Below are 17862 nucleotides of genomic sequence, written 5' to 3' on the forward strand. Positions count from 1 at the left end.
GTGGAGGTGGGTGTGTGGTTTTTTTTTCACCTTTTTTCGTTTTGTGGTTTAACAAATAGCATCGATGGGTAACTCAATAGAAATATGGCAAGCTGTTTTAACATTTATTCATTTGCAGAATACATTTAAATATATTTACAAGTCATGCATTGATATATTGATATATTGATATCTCAACTAACCAAATCAGCTTGACATATAGGAATGAAAAATGTCAATCAAATGGCTGTTAAATAACTCAATTGTTTCTCCTACAAGCAAAAAAGAATTTTTTTGCATAGTACTCCTTAGAAATGTGCCTATATTTTGATTGTCTTTCTTTAATACTGGTTTGGATAAATGGGTATAAATCATATTTACCTGCATTACAGAGCATTTACTACTATAGACTCGGAGTAAATGTCGACATCATAATTCAGTCACAGCAATCTTTTATTTTTCTTTGTTACAAAGATATCTCATTAGTATTTTGTAAGAGAAACTGCTGCAAAAAGACCGAAAACGTCTAAAAGTTAACAGAAAATACATGTTTATTGCTGAATTTTTTGCTAATCAAAACGGCAAGATTTTCTAAATCCTATACCCGCTTCAAGTTATGATACCATCTGCTGTAAAATGTAGTTATGCTAAAAAGCTTCACTACTTTTTTAAAACTAAAACAGTTCAAGTTCAAAAGTTCAAGTAACAAAACTAAAAACTCAAAGTCTACTGAGCTACGAATGAGCAGCCACTGAGCAATAAAATTTCCTTGTAAAGGCGAAGCGGATCATGTTCTCGTATTACCAGCTGGGGTTGGGTGCGTGTGTGTGTTTGTGCTGGTGATGTATTTATTGTGTTGTGTGTGTGTTTATAGAGCTTGATTGTGGTTTATTTGCTGTGTATTTCTGTATGGGGTGAGTGTAGGTCTCAGGGTGAATGATAAAGTGTGGCGCGTGTGATTGGTTTGGCCAGAGGGCTCACATCATTAGACTGCTTGACTTAGACAGAGTGCTCCGAATAAAGGGGAAAACACATAACACAGCACATACAGTGATATTAATCATCTGCAAATCTTTTTTTGCCCTGGATGAAGTCCCTTTAAGGCTTGGTCCAGTCAGTGGCCATCTTGGTAGTAGCCCTGGCAGCTGTCGAAAATAGAAATATAAGTCCATTTTCTAATGAAACTGTTTGACCTGATTACATTTTAATAACACATTTCAAATCAGCAATACATTTAACACTAATAGTATCAGAAATGTAGCATATTTAGCTCAAATCGTGCTAAAAATGTTCGTAAATTACATGTTAAGGCTTTTACACAGCAGAAACATGACAGCCACTATAAGATAATAAATAATTACGATAGGATATGGTTTGTATGTGATTTTCTTGAAATTTTGATATTTTCATAATAATGAATGTGTAGCATCTGAAATGCTAATTAGTACAGCCATACAAAAATTATAGAAATAGCATATTTTAACAACAGTAAATGGCCATATTCCACATGTGACCGCAAAGGGAGGTTAGCACAAACAAACAATGGTGGTTTAAAGTGAGTAGAAGTGTAATATTAATCTCATAATTGTTGTATGTAGCATGATGCTAATGCTATCTCTAATGCAGCTCAAGAACATGTGCTTTCTCATAATGCATTTTGTCGTAATACTGCACGTAAGGTCACAAGAAAATATTTGTATTTATTTATTTAGTTTTTATTATTTGCCAGTACAAAGGCTGATAATAAAAACAGAAGAATAATGATTATGTCTCATACTTGGTGGAGGTGTGGTCTGGAGAGGTCTGTTTCTTTATATTAGTTTGTCATGAATTTCTTTATTTCAACACATTTTAAACCCTAGTATTTTAAACTTGTGATTAATCGTATTTAATAACAGTCCATGACTGATTAACGCAATTCATTTTTTAAGCACTAATATAAACAAACCATCAAAAAGGCAATTGGTTGTTTTACCATCCACCATATTTTGATTTCTCACGTTCCATTGTGGTCCATCTCTTCCCCCTTGTATTTTCTTTGGTCTTGAATATCCAAATATTCCTGAAGGATTTTTGTGCCGCGCTTGTTTTATCTTCGGCTTGTGTGTGTGAAGACGCCATCCTTCCTCTCGTGGCTAAGCTGCGAGTGTTGTTTGTGTGTCAGGATCTGAAAAATCTCTCGGTTTAGCGTGTGCGAACGTTGCATGTGGCTTGGGTTTGAGAATTTTCAAGTGAGTCACTTCACCCAACATCAGCAGCAAATGAAGAAATTGAAACAAGAGGAAGTAATTACATTAGAATCACAGATGACTGTGTGCATTTGTGGCGGTACATTCAACTGCGAATGTGCGTGTGTGTGTGTTTGTGCGCGAGCTTGTTCGTGACAGACAGAAGGCTCGAAGATGACTGTGTATTCAGACGTCAGAGCCGATTTGTTCAGTGTTTATGAAAGGACCAGGGAGATGTAAAGAGAGGATGTTGAATAGATAGAGGAAAAATGAAAGGAAGATGTTGAGCGTGCGAGAGAATGCTGATGGAGTTAATGGAGCTCAGAAAGCCTATTAGCTCTGCATGGTGTCCATCATGACCTGGATCAATAACTGCTAATCTAGCCCAAGTCTGAGTCGTCATACTCTCCGTTCACACACTTGTATTTAACATGAGATAAAATAGTCATCTCACAGACAAGGAGGGCTCACTTAGTAGGATGGTAGCACATCATCAAAAAAAGGAGGAAAAAAAACACGTAGAGGAGAGCAAAATTGAAGTTCTGACCTTCAAGACCGCATATGCATTAAATATATTTAGCACCCTCAACAAAAAGCCTCCGGTAAAGATCTCTCTCAACTTTACGCGGTGTCTGACATTACATGTTTTCATTTAAAGGCTCACATTTTTATAGTTTTTTTAGTTCTTAGATTTCCTTTTAATTTAGTCAATATTTCACAGTAGCACCAAGAGTCTGCAAGGGTCCCTTTCGTATTAAATATGCACTGTACCCAAAGAAGTTGAAACTGTACATAATATAATACTTTTTTGCATTATTAAATTGTACATCATTATATAAATAATATAGATTATGCATAAAATGATTTATTATTTCATGTAATATATTACATCATGCTGTAATATGTTATTAATTATATATCAATTCAGTAAAAATAAAATGGACTATAATTAAATTATTCATTATAGTCATAATTTTTATTGACTTGCTGTATGTATAATTTTAGTAACAAAGATAAAATATGTTGAAAATTATATTAATGTGTGAAATTTTGAAATGTCAATTTGGAAAAATTTATCAAACGTAAAATATTTATCAACATAAAACACTAAAATTGCCAATATTTCCCTTGGAATAAATGCCTATAATGATCATGTTAAAGTATCAGTATTTTAATATTGCTATTTAGTATTAGCATTAGTACTTTTACAGCTATATGATTTGTATAATTATATAAATTTATATAATTTATGATACGTTTCATTTAGTTGGGTCGAGTGGTAGAGTCTGGAGCACTTGTATCATGTTACTGTTATTTTGATGTGTCATATTATGCTTTTATGTGTGTTTTGAAATTGTGTGTCAAGGAATGGATGTCATCATCATTTTACAGCAAAGCTGATTTACCTGAGGGTATAAACATTTTATATTTTTTTCGAAGTTTCGAAATTTATGTTGTAAATTCTTCACGCTTTATGCATATGATTTTCTTTATTTCCGAAATTGTTATTTATGCTCCACTATGTGGGGTTTGTTGTTACAGAAATGGCTTATTCAGGATCTGAGTTATGCATTCTGACTAGCTTGTACCTTAGTTCAAGTTCAACTGTGCATTCGCATTATTGTCTGTGCATATTTGTTATATTTTTTGTGCGTTAAAGTTAGTTTCCGGAAAGTCATAGCTTTAACAGTAACAATAACCAACATGAGCGGAATCCCTGATGTTGTTCCAAAACCAGCAGTGACATTGATGAAGGAACATGTCCTGTCCGAATAAATCACGTTGAGCTTATAGGGCCGATCAATCTTTCCACCCATTAGAGAAAATCATCTCTAAGACTCGTTTGGAAGCCTGACAGAGACTGAAACACAGCAGTTGCTGTATTGATAAGCTGTTAGCCCCTGGATGGGTACAGTTTGTTTGTGCTCCTTGTGTGTTTATATACGTGTGTGTGTGTGTGTGTGTGTCAGTGTGAGAGTGAGAGACTGTTTGAGGAGCCGTGGGTCCCCCAGACACCACTGTCTGTCCGTGTAGAATAATGCTTCCAGTACAGAGCCTTAAATTAGGCCCACGGGTGGCCAATCTAATAATGTGTGCGGTTCAGCTGGACGTCATCGAGGCTCAGGCTGGAAACAATTTAAAACTTTTGCTTTTCAGGCAGGGGATAGTTTAAGCAAGCTGTGTCTGCGCGTGTGTGTGTGTGTGTTAAATGAAAATTGTGATGAGTTCAGCAGGTAGTAGTGTATTTCTAGGTGTCAAGTTGAGATCCCTGCAATCACACACAGGGAGACGCTTGTTTGAGTAACCATGGCATTGTGTGTGTATGGTGTGATTGAAAGTGATGTGCATGTAATCCATAGATTATAAAAAGACACTAAAAATGTCTTGGCAGACTGTATGGCACAGATGCACATGCTGTGATTGTGCTGTTCATTTCTTATTTAAAGAGATAGTTGACCTAAAAATGAAAATTCTGTCATCATTTACTCCTCCTCATGTCGGAGGATTATTTGTCTTATGTAGAACACAAAATGTACATTTTTTTAAACAATATCACATATATTATAACAAAATAATAGTGAATGAGGCGTGGCGCTGTCAACCTTTGAAGAGTTTGGAAAAGGCCCCATGAGTTTGTATGTTTTTTATGTCTTAATTTAACCAGCTGCATTTATTGGTCAAAATACAGTAAAACTGTATTTATACACTAATGTACAGTAATGCGGTAAAATATTACTACAAGGTTTATTACTGTTTTCTGTTTTAGCATATTTTATATGCAATGTATTCCTGTGATGGATAGTTGCGCGTGATATTCCAGTTGCTATTCATAAAAAAGTAACATATGTAAGCCTCTGATATGATCTCATTGCAGGACATTTTATCACATGATTAAAAACGTCCGTCTGTTCATCACACAGACCTATCGTACGGCTTGAGCAGTCATATGGACCATTTTTCTGATGCTTTTGCATCCTTTTGAAGCTTGAAAACTTAAGTCCTCATTCACTGAAACTGCATGAAGAAAAAACCTTTTTAGATTTCGTGAAGCCGCATGAGTTTGGAATGACAATGTGAGACATTTAATTTTTGACTGAACTAGCTCTTTATTTGCTTTGGGAACATTAAGGGTTAGCACCTGAAAATATTTTTTCTCTGAAAAATAATAATTGTGAGCGTGCTAATAACATTATTTGCATATGTTTTACAGAGCTCCATGTATTCACTGGCGTTGAAGTGTCTTATCAGCCTTTCCACCGTCATTCTTCTTGGACTAATCATCGCTTACCATGCTCGAGAGGTGCAGGTAAATACAAAAAATCATCTCACCTTAGTGTCTGTTATTAAAATGTGAACAAACTTACTATCGACAAATTCCAATTATTGAGATAAGAAGAAGAGAGTCATTTCATGTAGATTTCATAACGGTCATACAAATTCAACAGAAATGTGCTTGGTTTGAAAAATGTCTGTTGTGTGAGCTGTGCTAGAGCTGCATACTATACTATACTATTGACCTTTTTAGCTGGAAAAATTGGGCTAAAACTTTAGCTATTTTGTCCATAACTTTTGACTGAACTAAAAGTACTGTAAACCAGGTATTACAACGGTTTTTGAAAACATGGAGTGCAGCAGTAATACTGTGGCATTCAATAAAATACTTAAATATGATAAATATTTAGTACAATGGCGTATTATCACATGCTAACTTCACAGTGCTTTAGTAAGCACTGATTTAATTGAAATAATGATTCAGTAGGCCTATACGTAAAGACTGTTTCTAATAGTTATTTACACTTCATCACATGTGTAAAACAAAACACTCTCGCCTCCGTCTATCGCATCAGTCTGCTTGTGCTACACTGTGATGGTGTCAAAGTGCAGAAAAACAGGAGGAAAAATCACATTCAAAATTTGTGTTTTTGTTTTTTTGTTTACATCCTCCCCCCTTTAGTGTGGCGTGCAGAACAGATGAGTAATGTTGTTTTAGGCTGTTGCCCTCAGCAAGGGGAGCTGAACTCAACCGCTCATTAGCATTATGCTAATAGGAAGGTTAGCAGTGGAAAGTCGCTCACAGCACACTCAGTAGCCAAACACACACAGTGGCACTTTCAACTCCTTTTAAGTCTGTCTTTACTTCATACACACACGCAAACGTCTCTGAGACGTTTAGTATTTATGATATTTTTGGGGCCGTTTGTTCCTGAGAGTGAGTCATTTTGTGGCTGTTTGACAGTTTCTTGAGAAAGATCTTGTCTGCTCTTTTATCAATGAATACATGAACAATTTCCAGTACTGGCATGAACACACATGCACACATTTGTACTGTTTATCTCTCATGGATCTCTTTCCTTTTACTTCAATTTCACATTAAGCACTTTGACTTGTCTTATATACTGTACAATAAAAAGTGTTTTTTTTTCAGCAAGAACCAATTAATTTGATCAAAGTCAGTCAACGCAATCGTGTTACAGCTGATGAAATGTCTCCGTCACGTTCCCTCCCTACGTAACCGGGACGTTCTATTTCTTGGCTTATTGCTCTTAAACTCTGAAATACAAATTTATAATAAAAAAACATGAGTTGCAAAAACAGTCGGTTATGTCTGGGAAAGATATTACATTGGGATGTAATGATCAATAACGTGATTAGGGGTGGGAAGAAAAAATCGATTCTCCGATGCATCGCGATTCTCTCTTCAGCGATTCTGAATCAATTCTAAATATTTCTGAATCGATTCTGAGCTTGTCTTTTTCGTGCATATGGCACGTGTGTGCGCTAGAGACGTTCCTCGAGTGTGTGCTTCCACCCGCCGCGTTTTTCTATAAATATGCTTTCTTTTATACCGAACTGTTGTCTGTAAACATTTGGATGCTTAAAAAAAACTTATTTTAAATAAGCAAATATTTTAAAACGTAGCCTGCTTATATAATAAAAAAATCTGTGTTGGGCAGTGCAACAGCACCCCCGCCTCCCTTGAAAGTCAAGTTAATTTAATTTAATTTAATCTAATTTTCTTTAAAGTGCCAGACCACAACAGAAGAGTTTTAAAGTTACCTTCTTTATAGAACAGATACACACGTTATTGTTTTATTAAACAAAATAAATAGCCATACGTTATTTATCTAATTTACACGACTGCATGCCGTTTCTCTATATTATGGTGCGCTCTCTGTATCGCGCACAGCACATTCTCGCCTGCTAGTATTTGTCAATATTAAGCCACAAAAAATATGTGTTAATGAATGGTGCAGACACACAGTTTTGTTTACTACTTATACTGAAGTTTGTGTGATGCTTCCGGTGATATTAACGTCTGCCAGTCTTACTAAATGAGGACATAAATACAGTACATGAATAACATCTCCAGAACTGCTCCGATAGTTACTTCATGAGCATTTTACAGTTTTATTTGAGTAAATCTATCCTTATATCATGCACACACTGAACTGTAGTAATATTCACATCAACCTGTCAAAATTAAGTTCGGTTTCATTTGACATTGGGTAGAAATATATTATTATTGTTCAGTAGAATTTACATAATAGTCTACTACAAAAATGTGTAAAACTTGATTTTTAAGGAATGATCATACAGCCTTTCTTCAATGTTTTAACTGTAATATAAAATCCCCTTTATTTTCCAAAAATAACATGAAATCTTCAGTAATTAAAAAACAAATGTTTTTTTATATGTTTTAATGTAAAAATTAAAAGGCTATCGTAAGAATAAATGAAACTTTTTTTATGTTTTTTAATAATTAGACATGCTAACACAGAATTTGGTAACAATGAAACATAAGGTTGGTAAAAAAAACATTTCATAGGAACTTAAACATGTAATGTGGTTAAATGGTTTAAAAGTTTCATGATATAAATTAATTTAGACATGATTTTTGATTAATAACATTTCATTTAACTTTTTAAAATGTAACCATTATTAAGATGGCAGTACTGACACAGCTATTCCAACTAATTGTTTACATGATGTTAAATTTTTCTGTAATGTACGTTCCTGGGGTCAACTATTACATCTTTCCAGATTGTTTCACTTTCTTTAACAACCACAGAATGCAAGTGCATTATAAAATGAGTACTTAATTAATAATTAATATATTTGCTTTGAGCAGTGTTGAATCATGAAACACGGACATTCGAGGGCAGCAGTCCTACCTGCTCTGCTGGCTCCCATCATTGAAGATGAGCAGTGATGTAGTGGGAAACATTTTCAGAGTGGTATCCTGTGCTTTTACTTTGCTTCATCTCACTTCGACTGCTATCTGTCTGCACCATAGGAATAAGATAAGCGTCTGCCCATGAAAAAAGTCTCCTTATCTTCTAAAGTCCAAAATGAGGGATGGATGATAATAGCGGCTTACAGCTATAGGTCAATTTAATCAAATCACTAAATATACACTACAGTTAAAAAAGTTTTGGGTCAGTAAGATTCTATTTTTTAATTTTTATATATATTTTTTTTTATTATTTTCAACGAGGGTGCATTGATGAATTGGTCTTATTTAGGGATGGGAGAAAAAACTATTCTCTTATGTATTGTGATTCTCTCTTCAACGGTTCCGGATCGATTCTGAATATTTTATAATAGATTCTGATCTTTTTTTTTTTTTTTTTTTTTTTTTCAGACTTTCATGTGTGCTTTGTGTTTGATTGTCCTAAAGTGGCTGATCGAGGCTGTGGTTAAATGCAATTGCATTTTTGAATACTTTTATATGAAATTTATGTACACAAGTCAATTATGTTTTCAGAGCAGGACCGAACATCTGATATTTCAAAATAGATCTGTGCATTAGTCTGATATATATATATATATATATATATATATATATATATATATATATATATATATATATATATATATTTTGGCTTGTAGATTTTTTTAGGGGCTACCACTTGTGTGTGTGTGTGTGTTTCTTTATAGCGTGAAATCAGTTCACACATTTATTCAGCAGAATATCACAAGCTCACACATGCAAACAGCATGTTCTTCCTTGTTTCCCTTCATCTCTGTGTATTCCTCCCACTTTGTAATTTGCACCATCACTCTTTCTTTGTCTAACACTCCCTCCTCTATCAAATATACCCATTCTTCTCTCTCTCTCTGCTAAAATCAGTTGATTGTGTGCTTTCTCTCACTCCATGTTGTTTTTTTTAATCTCCTACGTTTTCCTCACCCCCCCTTTAGATGCATGTTGAGTTGCTTGTTCTCTCCCTCTCTGCTTGTATTTTTACCTTCATTCAACCTTCCCTTGCCCCCTCTGTCTGTGAGTCTGTGAATTATTTGTCTGCTTCAGGCTCTTTTAAGCTTCTGCTGTCGAACACACACACACACACAGATATACAGCGTCGACAATACGTGTGTGGTTGTGTAAAGGTGCAGACTGTGTTTCATTCATTTCGCTGGATTGAGAAGTTTCTCATGTACGCTCGGCGTTATGCAAGTGTTTCCGTGGTGATGAGACTCTCTTCCTGTGTGTGAGTCAGACTTCGGCAGCTCTTTCCTGGACAGAGATTGTCTGTGTGTGTATGCATGTGTGTGTTTTTGTGTATCGACATGGTTTAAAGGAGATAAAAACATGATGTGAGTAGGTGTTGATTAGGGATGTTTTTGAGGAGAGAGACAGAGAGGAATGAGACAGGAATGACTGTTCCTACTTCATTCCTCAATTTACAAAGATAGCGATTTAAGACGGTATATTGATCAATTATCCGACACCTTAAAGGAATAGTTCATCTAAAAATAAAAATTCTATCATGTTGTTCCAAACCTGCAGGGCTTTTGAGTGTGTGTGTGTGTGTATGTGTGTATGTGGACTGGAAAGAAGATATTTAAAATTTCTGCTGTTTTTGCCAAGACAATGAAAATCAATGGGGTCCAAAACAAAAAACATATTTTTCAAAATGTCTTTTTTTTCATTTTAAAATGAGGACAAGTGAATGATGTCATTTTTATTTCTTTTGGGTGAACTATCCTTTCAAGTCCTGCGAATCTCTCAATGGAAGCCATTTTTATTTTTATTTAGTCAAAATCCACTTTGCCCGTGTAGTTGAAAGTGCTTCTAAGGTAGCGTTTGAACTCAGGTGTATGTGTTAATGTGAGTGCTCTCTTCCTGAGAGCCAACATGCTTCATCCTTGGCTAAAGTTTGCGAACTGCTTGGCTCCTGTAGAGCCATATTAAAAATGATTCATGGCTGTACAGCTTTAGCTAAGACCCATTAAAGAATTTGGTGAATCACCAGTATTACTTGAAGCCAATTTTATAATTATCTTTAGTTCAAGGTTGGACTGATTCTAGAAACGTTTTGCTTGAGTGGTTTTTATGATGAGCTTTTTGAAGCTGTTTGGCCCTTGGAGACTTAACATGCAGTGCATTTGAGTTCCTGTATTAGGTAAGTGACACAACATGAGTAGAAGACTATTTAAAAGGATAAATGTTTAATGAGGAATTTTTTTAGCCATTGGAAATTTACCATGGGAATTATAATTTAGTATATACAGTATCAAATACAGTTATTTGGTGGCACAATAAAACTGTGGTAACTTCAAAATTATTATTGCACTGCTATATTATATATAAAAATGACATTGTTCTTTAGTTGCACAGCTATGCAGTGTTGAAAGGAGTTTGTTAAACTTGTTTTGTTCTGTGTGAACCTGAAGCACTCCAAGCGCTAAATTTAAGCACTGAAGTACTGAGATATCACTTCCTATTACTACTTTATCCCCTAAAATATTGATGTTGACAAAAATAAAAACCTACAAAATTCGTCAACTCTCCAGTTACGGTACAAAAAAATTAAAAGCAGGACTTAAAATGTTGAACTGAATGTTGAAGAAAAAGCATAGGTTAGCGAAGCGTAAGCAGAATGCTAATGTAGAAGAGATCACCTCAGGGTTCTGGAGAAGGAATGAGGTGTCAGTGACAGTCCTGTACTTAGAGCTGAGAGGTTACCATAGTATTAACCAGGCGGTACAGATCCTCTGCTCTGCCTTAAAGGAGCTAATGCACAGGTAGGGCTTTTAACTGACAGCAAAGGTGGTGCTGACAACGGAACGACAGAGGAACGTTTCCAGAACATTGCGAAAGCACCGTGACAGCACATCTCGTCTCTCAGGCTCACTGTGTGAGAGTTGTAGCTTGGTGGAAACGGCAGGGCTTTCCTGCTGTTTTTGCTACTGGCTACACACATGGGAGGTTGTGCGAGAGAGAAAGTGTGCGTATAAATGTATTTATTTTAAACAGAGGGAATTCCAAGCTGCTTTTAAAAGCACCGCGGGCAGATTTCCCCGCTTATTTAGCCTGTGTGCCTATATCCGGCAGTGTGGGGTATTTTGGGCCTGCCTCAGTGGTAATCTGAGTTGATTGGAGTTACCTGCTGCTCTCTTGATTTTTTTTTTTCTAGGTCGTCTTAAGCCGGTTGTTTTTTTGCCACGGTTTCGTTCTACAACAAATTTCAGGGATCATAAAAGATTCGCCATAGGGCAAAATTGACAGTCTCGGATCGTTTAGCGTGACATGCTTACCGACGGCCGATTAATTGCCTTTATGATGAATTTCAGCTTCTGATGAAGTTCTGAGTCTGACATGGTCAGATATTTGGATTGTGTCTGCTGCTAAGACACCTGGTGACATTTTCTTACCTATGAGGATATTTGCACCCGGTTTTTACCCAGATCATGTATGTGTGTATTAGGGATGTGCATCTCATAACTAAAGCAGATTTACCAAATAATCCAGGCTGATTTCAGTTAGTCTGACTCATTGTCAATTGATTTGATTCCATAAACACAGACCAAGTTTGGTCACTGTGCCAACTTAAACCATTCTAGGGCTGGCTAATTGTCAGAAATCAATCTACATATTGGTCACAGATTATTGGTCACTTTTTAAATGATAAAAGTACAGTGCATCCACTAGTAAATATATGTAAATAAATAGTTTTTACAGATGAAAAATGATGCAGTGAGGGTGAGTAATTAAATACAGAATTTAAATTCTTGGGTGAATTATACCTTTAAGGTTATTAACAATTTGTTGATAACAGTGCTGTTTCATATGCTTGAAAAGGTTTATTCATATTTTGAAGAAGGTTCATTTTTTCGATATCTGCTTTTTCAATTTATCAGCTTTTGTCATTTTTATTATTTTTTAATCTATTTTAATTTAGCATTTTTTTTTCTTCATTTTAGCCATTTAAGTACCTCCACTTATTTCAGATACGGTCAAGGCAAAACTTTTTATGATTTTTTTTTGTTTTACTTACCAATAATGCTGATTGTTAATTAACATTCCCCTCACATTATAATACTGATATCATGCACAAAAAATATAGTGTTACTAATATGTATAATATATATATATATACGTTAAGGGTTTGTATGGTGCCGTTTTTGCATGTAAGTATAAGGATGTCAGAATAGACCGAAACTGCCCAGTCAAAGCTGTCAGTTGTGAAAAAAGTCTGGAGAACTACACATCATGTATTCTGACATGAAGACAGTTGATGTCTGCCTTTACTTGTATTGAAGATCTCACTGGAGCCGTATCATACAATCTGACAAGCAACAATGATAAAAGACAGGAAAAAATGGCCCAATGTTTTCCCCGGACTTGTGATTATGAGGAAGTGAGGTGATCTGAATTAGTATGTATGTAAGCATCTGTTTGTGTGCGGTGTGTATGTGTGTGACTTATAATTCCATTATCATAACAAAGGTGTTCATCTCTGACAGGGCAAAACAACAAAACAGACACTATTATTCTCGCTCTGCTTCACTCTTCCCCTCTCTCTCCTCTTTCAACCGCCGTCTCCCTCTTGGACTGTCCCGATTTTCCTAACCTCTGCATTTTTCTCTTTCTCTCGTCTTTCATTTCGCTGTCTGCTTTCCTATTCATCCTTCCTTCCTTTCCTAATTTTTCCTAATTGGCTCTGGCCCTCATTTATTGGGAGGTTCTGGGTTTCTCTCTCTCTGATGGGTTTAGGGAGGCAGCTCAGTTCAGTCACTCATGTTGACAGATTACCTTCACTAATGGAATTTAATTATTCAGCATATCCTGGTGGCGATTTGGCCCGAAAAAGAACGACAGGACGGGTGGGGGGACGAGGTAGCGGGGAGAGATGAATTAGGAGTAACGTGCGGAGGAGGAAAGGAAGAGATGATGAGGGAGAAAAGTGAAATTTTAATGTCTTTTTTGTCCTGAAAGTTACATGGAACATTCCCACGATTAGTCATAAATGCACAGCTTACAGAAATAAGAACCATTTTATAGTGATAAAGATCGTGACGATTTTCAGTAAAAATGTGAAATTATGTAAGCAGCCATAAGTAGTCATAGACAGCTATAAAGAAAGATATTTGCCAGTTTTGAGTTTATATTGGGTTTTGGTATTGTGAACTGATATTTGGGCATTTAGAGCTGATTTTTATGAAATTATGACTAAACATTGCTTTATTTATTAATTACATACTATTCATTTAATGTTTAAACATTTAATAAACATGGTTTGTTTTCAGATATTATGTTGAGCTTTGTTGGTTTTATAAAATATTGTTTATTTATTATTTAACATTTTATTATTATTTATTATTGGAAAATTAATAAACATTATCTGTCTAAAATATTTTTGTGAATTTTAGGTAAATCATAAAATCTAAAACAAATTGTAACATTCAAATAAATATGATCTTTTTCAAGTATTTTTTCTGGATTTTGTTTAAATGTAATGTGTGTTTTATTTGATTTCATCAGTTTAATATGAAAAATAATGTTAAATAATTGATTATTAAAAGCTGACAATAACAAACATATATTTTTATAATTGTTTTTAGGTAATTTTGAGTAGAAAATCTTTAAATTAAGTAAATTTAATGTTTATTAAATGTTAATACATTAAAAATCCCAATACTAATATTTCAAGTACCTACAGTGAATATTCAGTGAAAATTGCTGATTTGATTAATTTATTGTTATAAAATGTGTCTTTTATAATCATCATCTTATCTGATGTTTTTTCTGTAAAATGTTTTAACTAATTAAAATGAGTGTTTATTACGATCTCATTCCCCTGGGTTATTTACAATAAATCAGCACTGAATCAGCCACAGGCCACAGTAGATGTCAATGGTATCAGTCATTACAACCCATATCGGTCAGCCATTATTCATAAGTCATACACCCATCCAAACAAGCCTCTCACAGATTCACATGCTCTCTCTCTCACACACACACTCTCACATTCTCTTTCATTCTCCTTCCACCCACCCACACGCGCGTATTTTCCCCGCACATTCATTCCCTTTCTCGGCTTCTTTCCCTGCCTTCCACCTCCTTTCTATGTCGCTCCCTCTCGCTTTCCTCACGCTCTCTCTCTTTTGCGCTCGCATACACACACACAAACACACACAGTCATTCTCGCCCTCTCTCACCAGGGGACCCTAATTAAGCTTGGCTGGTCTTTGATGTTGTCGCCTAGGCAACAGTCACCATGACGAGGCTGGCTTTTCCACAAAAAAAAAAAAACATGCACATTTTACAGCCATACGACATGCACCGTGCCCTTCGCACACACAGAGTCAGACAAGCACACATGCGCGAACAATTAGACAAACAAAGCGATTTCACTGGATGCCAGGAAGACCTGTTGCGCAAAGCTCAACGACGAATATAGGCACGCGCGATATATTACAGAAGAGCTATAAGACTTCATTCATGAGTTCTCGGGATTCATGTATAATCATTTGCAGCCCTCCTGTGGGTGTGCGAGTGTGTGTGTGTGTGTGTGCGTGTGTGTGTATGTCTCAGTGGGGAAAACCCTGCTTGCCTTCTGCTTATCAATTAAACAAACCTTGCCAATCTAACACTTACAATTAACATTAAACACATCTAACGCCGCCAGCCAGCACAATTAGCTTCCCGTTCCTTCGTTAGGCTCTGCTGATATACCGCCTGACATGAAGTTGCATTGGGAGAAGGAACGAGAGAAAGAGAGAGAGTCATATAACTGTCAGTGCACATTATGCCAGCGGAATTCTGTTTGCTTATTGCTCTATCTGTTTGGCGTTCCTGGCAGGATAAAATGACTATCTGAGCGTGTTCTCATTGTGGGGCTCATCAATCTGTTTCCCTCTCATTTTGCCTCATGCGCTGCGTCTGAGAACACGCTCGAATGGCAGCTCTATTTATTAGTTGTTCTAATGAGCTAATCTGAATTATTAATTTGCAATTGAAGTTTTTGATTAAATGGATGATCAATGGTTCTTGAGTTGCGCGACTGGACTTTCGGTTTTTTCCTCTTTGATTTGCTGCGAGGCACTCATGTGTTCTCCGAGGCGCGACGTGACAAGCAATTTGTCTGTCCACGCTGAGAGCGAAAATACTGTGCGACTTAACATGATTTTATGCTGATCAGAATGTATTTTATATTTAATAGAGCGGTTTGGTCCTAAAATTCGGAAGAGAATTTGCATCATTTGGGCTTCGGGTTCCCTCCGGAATTTCTAATGGGTTTTTAGAATAACGCTTTTTGATTTATGATTTGAAATGAGTGTTTATGAGTAATTTTCTGTTTTGTTCAGGATAAATTACACACAGGCATGCATCAAATAAAAAAGTTTGAAATTCTGAAGGGAGGAAATGGTGACGCAAATTCTTTTTGGGTTTTAGAATTATAAGATAATCAACTCTATCCATCTTTTCCTTTCGTAAAAATGGGCCCCCGCCATTTGTAAACGCTATGGGTCCAGATATGCGACCAGCTATTTTTAGCTGTACAAAACAGTTTTGTGAAAATGTTGTGTCTTATAATGTTATTTTAATGTATTATCTTAATTATGAATACATATAATTTAATAGGTTTTACTGTTTGTTGTTATTCTCCTCGTTATTTTCCTATAACATCTAACGAACTGAAAGCCTCTGAATTGAGGAAAAAGGTGGATATACAGGTGCAATTTGTGGAGCATTTTTTGACCAATGAGATTTTGCTGTGGGCAAAAGAATGAATAATGAATGAATAACTTCACTATGTTAAGTTTAAGATATTAAACCAAATTGTAACGTCTTTACTTATCAATAAATTAATTTATTTTATGCTAATTCTTTTCTTATTTTTGTAGGTTTTTATTTATTTTATATATATTTTATTTTATATATCAAACTTGTGTAAAATGAATAAATAAATATTGGAACAAAACTTGCGCACACTTTTTATTGCTTTACACAATTGCATCTAATTTGTACATGGTGTTAGATTAAAAGAACAGTTAATAAAGCTTTTATGGTGGCTTGGTTTTATTTCTTTGTGTTATGTCGTTGTTGCAGCTAGTGACTGCCGTCTTCCCTCGAGCACTTTTGAGAAACTGAATGCAAATTTGATATCCATTATGTAAATTGAAATTTTGCTGGAAAACTCTACTCTATTTGCATCGTTTAACATTCCCATTCTGACTTTTCCCCTTCAGCTCTTCGTCATTGACAACGGTGCGGACGACTGGCGGATCGCCATGACCATGGAGCGAGTGCTGCTTATCGCTCTGGAGCTGATCGTTTCTGCGGTTCACCCGGTGCCGGGGGACTTCAAGTTCATGTGGCGGGCGCGACTGGCCTTCTCCTACGCTCCCTCGCAGGCGGAGGCAGATCTAGACATGGTGCTGTCTGTACCCATGTTCCTTAGACTCTACCTCATCGCCCGAGTCATGCTGCTACATAGCAAGCTCTTCACCGACGCCTCCTCCCGCAGCATAGGGGCACTCAACAAGGTCAGAGGTCAACCCAACCCAACTCTGAGAATTTAGGGCGTAAATTGTTATTTCTAGCATCTGCTTGTGAGTGCGGTTTTCATATTTTGGCAAGTTAGCATGGCCTCGTTAGCCACTGGTAACAAAATGTTTTTGCAAGTAGCGTATCGCATAGTTCCAGTTCAGAGGTCTCTTTTTAAATCACATACTTCACTTAGTTTCTTCACAAGCCAAGCCACTTCCTTTGAGATGATTGGGAATGCTAACAGCTAGCTTTCTTCAGGTATTATAGACGGCCCAGACCAAACCTCATCAGCTTGCCAGCTTTTCCCTTTCTGTCTGCTTCAATGGCCCACTTGCGCCCTAGATTCAATAAACACATCCTCTCGGGAGACTATGTCTTTGTCCCGTCTGAATGTGACTGTATGACAGCGCTGAAGAAGCTGAATCGGTTCAGATGAGAAAAATGCGGTACATGCTGTGTCTGAGGGCAGTAAAGTTTGCTTTTATGAGGACAATCATGAGCACAGGGAGGAAGAGGTTTTGTGTGTGTTTATGTGGTTTGTTCGGTCTCTTGAGAAAGATGAACCTGTCAGATTTACTGACGGTTTAAAGATTGCACATTTATAGGCTGGTTCACACTGACCCAACAAACAGCAACAGACTGATCCAACCTTACGGTTGTTGGCCAAGCTACTGCTTCAAGCTACTAAATAATAAAAAAACACACTCAAACTGCCAGTGAAACTTTTGAATTTCTTGGGACTCCAAAATATGATGAACCTATAAAGAGCAACAAACATTGGGATTATTACAGAGTAAAATATTTGTGATTATTTTTATGATTTCTTGCAGTTTTAAGAAAGCATCATACAAACATAGTTATGTCAAGTTCTAG

General features: G+C 36.1%; 1 protein-coding gene across 1 annotated transcript in view; it reads left to right on the forward strand.

The window, feature by feature from the left end:
* Positions 1 to 17862, forward strand: part of kcnn3 (potassium intermediate/small conductance calcium-activated channel, subfamily N, member 3) — a 46194-nt gene that overhangs the window by 10113 nt on the left and 18219 nt on the right. Inside the window, 2 exon segments of the mRNA XM_043260474.1 lie at positions 5419 to 5514; positions 16689 to 16985. Of these exon segments, the coding sequence (XP_043116409.1) occupies positions 5419 to 5514; positions 16689 to 16985 (393 nt within the window).

The sequence above is a fragment of the Puntigrus tetrazona genome, chromosome 16 (genome assembly GCF_018831695.1).
Source record: "Puntigrus tetrazona isolate hp1 chromosome 16, ASM1883169v1, whole genome shotgun sequence".
Taxonomy (NCBI): Eukaryota; Metazoa; Chordata; class Actinopteri; order Cypriniformes; family Cyprinidae; genus Puntigrus; species Puntigrus tetrazona.